Consider the following 5557-nt stretch of genomic DNA (forward strand, 5'->3'; position numbering starts at 1 on the left):
TTTTTTGTTATTTTGGTCCTTTTAGTGTGTGTGTGTCCATGTCCACCCATGCATAATTGTGAGTGTGTATTAGAGAGGGTTCTGTGGCAAAGTGATGGTCAGAGGACAATTTGGAGGAGTCAATTCTCTTCATCATGTGGTCCTAGGAATCTAACTCATGTTGTCAGGCCTAGAGAACATGGCTTCACCCGCTGAGCTTCTTACCTGACCCTCATGAATCTGTTCAGCCAGTTATTATGTATAGAATCTGTGTGTACTTGCTTGGATATTTTGTTCTTGAAAAAAGCAGCCTCAGCAGGCCCTCTTCTTTTCAGAGCACTCTGTTTCCAACGGGCCTGGAAGCCACTTGATAGAGGCTGAGGAGCTGGAAGACACGGGAGAGGGCAGTGAGGATGAGTGGGAGCAAGTGGGCCCCAAGAACAAGACCTCCGTCACCCGGCAGGCGGACTTCATCCAGACACCCATCACAGGAATTTTCGGTGGACACATCAGGTCTGTGCTTTCCCATGTTCCCACAGGGGCGGTGTGAGAGTGTCTGCATCCTTCCTGCCATCTGCCTTGCCTGCTTTTTACTTGCTCTTATGCCCTACTCCCAGGGGCTGTGTGCCTTAGTGCTCCCGAGGACTCTGGCCCATCACTTGCAGTCAGGGTTTCTCTGTATAGCCCTGGTTGTTCTGAAACTAACTCTAGCCATTGATGGCCTCGAACTCAGAGGTCCACCTGCCTCTACTGCCTGAATGCTGGAATCAAAGGCATCGACACCACAGCCCAGCTTTACTTTCATTGATGTTTTTCAACTTCCTTTTGGGAACCCAAGGAGTGTCAGTCATTGCCTGGCACTCAGGAGGAAGGCTGGGGCATTAGACCCTGACAGGAAGGATTACAGCTGGGTGTCATATCTATCCCGTCAGTCAGAGTCTCCTCCCACCAGCTCTGATTGCTCATGAACTGGGACACCAGGCTGCACAAACAAGATTCTTGGTTAAATCTCTGTTCCCTGGATGGGGTTAAATGAGAGATGAGACATACTTATGATTTTTATTCAGAAGAACTTAAAAAAAGAAAGATGAAGAAAAACAACTAAGAAAGCAAGGTTGAGTTGGCGCCTTACCCTCAAGGCGGTTGCCTCTCTTCCCAGATCCTTATCCTTAGCTTGCTCCCCTTCTTCCTCCTGATGTTTTTATAGAAGAAAAGCAGCATTAAAAGTTCTACCTCCCCTGGGGATTACACACACACACACACACACACACACACACACACACACACACACTGCCACCCCTGTTTTTCACCAGAACAGTCTGTGACACTTTGTTAAATACCCTCAACCCCACTCCACTTGAATTTGTTAGCTGGTGCATGCTGTGCTCTGGTGTGCAAGCACAGAATTTGTTAGTTGCAGCATCTGAGCGGAGCTGGGAAAATGTACAGATCAATTGCTCATCAGAGGCTGGTAGTCAGTGGAGTGAGTTTGGTTTTTTGAGACAGGGTTTCCCTGTGTAGCCCTGTCTATCCTGGAACTCACTCTGTAGACCAGGCTGGCCTTGAAATCCGCCTGCCTCTGCCTCCCAAGTGCTGGGTGGTTTTGGCTGTTCTGTTTTCTTTGGTTCTGTGATACTGAATAAACTTAAGAGTATTTATTCCTTCTGCTAGTTAATTTTAAGGGAAAGTTACAGAGAGCGGCCTCTTACTTTTTGTTTCAACTGTGATTTTTAGGTCTGTAGTTTACCAGCAGAGTTCTAAGGAGTCCGCCACTCTGCAGCCGTTTTTCACGCTGCAGTTGGATATCCAGTCTGACAAGATACGCACAGTCCAAGATGCATTGGAAAGCTTGGTGGCGAGAGAGTCTGTCCAAGGTTACACTACCAAAACCAAGCAAGAGGTATGTTCACAGCTGGCCAGGAACCTTCTAGATGCTTGGACAGAACAGAACTAAGCTGAGGGAAGCTGACTTGAGTCTGCCTCTCTCGCAGTTGCTTTACTGAGAAGCCCCGGGTATTCAGGATGTAGTAGTTGAACCAGATGGACACCCTTCCCCCCTAGCTGCGTCTCTGGCTTTTGTGACCTGAGGGAATGCCTCTTGACCTTGCTCTGTATCTCATTTCCTCAAAACCTAATCCTAGTATCTGTAGTCAGCCCACCTCCAGCAGAGGCGTTAGGCTGTGAGGGAGTTCTGGCCACATTTATGTTGCAAAAACAGATCATCAGAGACAGACAGACATACAGGCTGACAGCTCAGATGCATGCTGCTCTTTGATGTGGTGATGAGGATAAAGTCTTGAGTGTTTCCATCCTGGACAGTCATGAACTGGGCCTGTCGCTTGTGGAGAGCAGCTGGTGTCTGGCTCTTGGTGACCTGCCCGCCTGCTCTGCAGTGGAGGCCATCTTCCCTCTCCAGTCCTTTGTAGACTGGCTTTGAGGTCACAAGCAGGATGAAGCTGCCTAGTTAGGGTGGCGCTGTTCTGAAGAGTTCTTGCTTGGTATTGGGAAGCTGAGTGTGGCGGCTGCAGGGTTAAATAAGATCCCAGTTCAGACCTGTCTTCAGAAATGTCCTTTTGTGACCCATGTACTGAGAAGAGAAGTGAAGAGACCCCAGCCTCACCTCCCTCTGAGGCCTCCTGCTCTGATCAGCAGAGGTAATGCTGGATCTGCAGAAGGAAGGTCTCCACCGTGTTGTCGGATTCAGTCCTGGTGGCTGGTTTTGTTCACAAACGTTAAGTACCAGGAGCCAGGAACGAAAACCCAGTAGCTGGCCTGAGTAAGAAGTGCCTGGCTGAGGACCATGCAGCAGAGGGCAGTTCAGGTGTCCTTGATCTGGCTGTGAGCGGATGGTAGCTAGCTCAGTATGTTTCTTTGGGTTGCTGTCTTTTAGCTTATTCAATTCTCTTTCTCTTCAAGTAAATAATGGGGCTTTGGGGGAAGTTGTGAGCAACTGAAGATAGATACATTTGGTGGAGAAAACCCAAAGAAACCCTAACAGCAGACATCGCTTGGAACAGTTGCTGGTGGGCAGAGGTGCTCCAGCAGGGCACGCCGCACTCTCCTGAGTTACACTTCATTAAGTTGGTGCTTAAGGCTCTTAAAAGATTCAGGAGCCTATGAACACAGTAAAGGGACATGTTGACAGGACCAGGCAGTGAGTGACAGGACAGATGGTGGTAGGATTACTTGAAACATGTGTTTGAAGAAAGATGCTAGGCAGGTTTGTGAATGAGATGAAAAGACAGGCTGGTACATGCTCACTCCAGCCTGTCCTCGGCCAGCTTGGTTCCTAGCCAGTGTGATGCTATAGAGCCAAGGTCTTTGCTTGGGTGGGCTCTGTTGCAGGTGTCCATGGGGGTGCAGGAATGTCTAGGGCTGGGGATCCCCACTGGATGCTGCAGGCCTGTGACCCTGGCTACCTGTCCCAGGTGGAAGTCAGCCGCAGAGTGACTCTGGAGAAGCTTCCCCCTGTCCTCGTGCTGCACCTGAAGCGCTTCGTCTATGAGAAGACAGGTGGATGCCAGAAGCTGGTCAAGAACATCGACTACCCCGTGGACTTGGAGATCAGTAGAGGTAATGCTGGCCTGTGCCTGCTGCAGCCCCTGCAGCCCCAGGAGCCTGCCACCACCCAGTCACCAGTGAGACGTTTAGTTAAGAGACTCTTTCTGTTTTAAATTTATTGACATTTGTGGATTTCTGTACTGAAATGCTCATTAAGATGGTTTTCTTATTTTTAAATTTGATTTAGGGGTGGTTTGCCTGTATGTACAAGTGTGTGCACTGTGTGCTTGCCTGGTGCTGACAGAGGCCCAAAGAAGGCATTGGATCCCCAAGGTTGGAGTTACAGGTGGCAATCAGCTGCCATATTGGTGCTGGGAATCAAACCCGGGTTCTCTGAAAGAGTAGCTAGTAGTAACTACTGAGCCCTCTTTCTGGCTCCCCCTATTTTACTTTGTATTTTCGTTAAGTATTTTTTTGTTTTAAGGCAGGGTCTCAATATAAAGTGCTGGCCGGCCTGTAGCTCACTATATAAACAAGGCTGGCCATGAACTCGCATTACAGTGATTTGCCTGGTGCAAATAGAAACAAAATGTAATTTGACTAAATCAGAAAGTAGGAGAAAGAGCAGCTGGTCCTGGCAGGGCCTGCCCTCCGCTCCCACAGCGACACGGTGCCTGTGCAGAAATGTCCTGGCCACTGCCTTCCATGGGCCTCTGTGGCACAACAGTAGCATCACATACCTGCCTGGTGCTCACAAGGGCAGCCAGTGCTCTAAGTGCTGAGGCGTCTCACTAGCTGTGACAGCATGTTTTGAAGAGCCCTATGAGATGGGTACTTACTATAAATGCAGGTTGAAGGTAACCTTGTTTAATTAAATAGGGGTGTGTGTGTTTGTGTTGTGTATGTGTGGGTAGATATGCATGCCAGAGCATGTATGTGTTGACTCAGGAGGTGGGAGGTGAGAGCTTACCTTTTATGCCCTGGCCTTCATGTGGAAATCAGAAGGCACCTTGTAAGTCCACCATGTGGGTGAACGTCTTAGATGGTGCCAGAGTGTGGCAAGGCCAGGCAGTACAAAGGTCTGGAAAACCAAAAGACAGTGGTGTCTTGCTTTGGTCTTGGGGAGAGATCCTTCTGGGTCTGGCCCTCCTCTGCCCTGTGGCTGTCAGCCCCTTCAGGTTGAGTTCTGACACAGCTCTGGGCCACCCCTGCTCTGACCCTTGAAGTGAGGTGTGTGTTTTTCAGGGGACCCTGTTACCAGCCAGTACTGTTGCTCTGTGAAGACTTTGTTAAAGTGTTGCTATTTTGTTTTTCAGAACTACTTTCTCCAGGCGTCAAAAATAAAAATTTTAAATGCCACAGAACCTATAGGCTGTTTGCAGGTGAGTGTATTTGCCTCTGCTCCCTCAAAAACACAGGGAACAGAGAGTCTGTAAGGTGCCAGGCGACACTGTCTTGCAGCTCACTCCCATAGAGAGCGTCCTACAAGAGCCTGATTGTCAGAAAGCATTCAGGACCCGTGTTTGCCTTGAATTTTGGCTGACAAAGAGGGGTCTTACCGTGTGTCAGTGTCAGCCTGAGTCAGTGGCCCGCAGGCTCTGGTGGAGCCACCTCCCTTTGGAACAGTTAGTGGGGGGGCAGTGAAGGTGGGGTCTATGGCAGCAGGTTGAGGGGCTTTTCTCATGGGTTGTCTGCCTGGTGCTGTCTTCCAGTGGTCTACCATCACGGCAACAGTGCTACAGGCGGCCACTACACTACAGACGTCTTCCAGATCGGGCTTAATGGCTGGCTGCGAATTGATGACCAAACGGTCAAGGTTATTAACCAGTACCAGGTGGTGAAACCGACTGCTGACCGCACAGCCTACCTCCTGTATTACCGCCGTGTGGACCTGCTGTAATCATGCCCGTGTGCCTGTGTGTGCCTGACGCTGCTTCCTACAACTCCCAACTCACTCACTACCCACCTCTCTAGTGGCTCTGTAGAGAGATGCTCCCTCTGTGCCCATGGGCTTGGATGGAAGATGCCTGGGGGTCTGCACAGCGCAGCTCATGCTGACTCAGAGACTTCAGAGACT

At 49.8% G+C, this 5557-nt stretch overlaps 1 protein-coding gene across 1 annotated transcript in view; it reads left to right on the forward strand.

Moving 5' to 3' along the window:
- Usp10 (ubiquitin specific peptidase 10) overlaps nt 1–5551 on the forward strand; it is a 63299-nt gene extending 57748 nt beyond the window's left edge. The window contains exons 11-15 of the mRNA XM_031336891.1: nt 315–492; nt 1714–1879; nt 3408–3552; nt 4797–4862; nt 5193–5551. Of these exons, the coding sequence (XP_031192751.1) occupies nt 315–492; nt 1714–1879; nt 3408–3552; nt 4797–4862; nt 5193–5380 (743 nt within the window). The 3' untranslated portion in view covers nt 5381–5551. The remainder of the gene's footprint in view (nt 1–314; nt 493–1713; nt 1880–3407; nt 3553–4796; nt 4863–5192) is intronic.
- Nucleotides 5552–5557: the final 6 nt, after the last annotated feature.

Source organism: Mastomys coucha, unplaced genomic scaffold (assembly GCF_008632895.1).
Source record: "Mastomys coucha isolate ucsf_1 unplaced genomic scaffold, UCSF_Mcou_1 pScaffold22, whole genome shotgun sequence".
Lineage (NCBI taxonomy): Eukaryota > Metazoa > Chordata > Mammalia > Rodentia > Muridae > Mastomys > Mastomys coucha.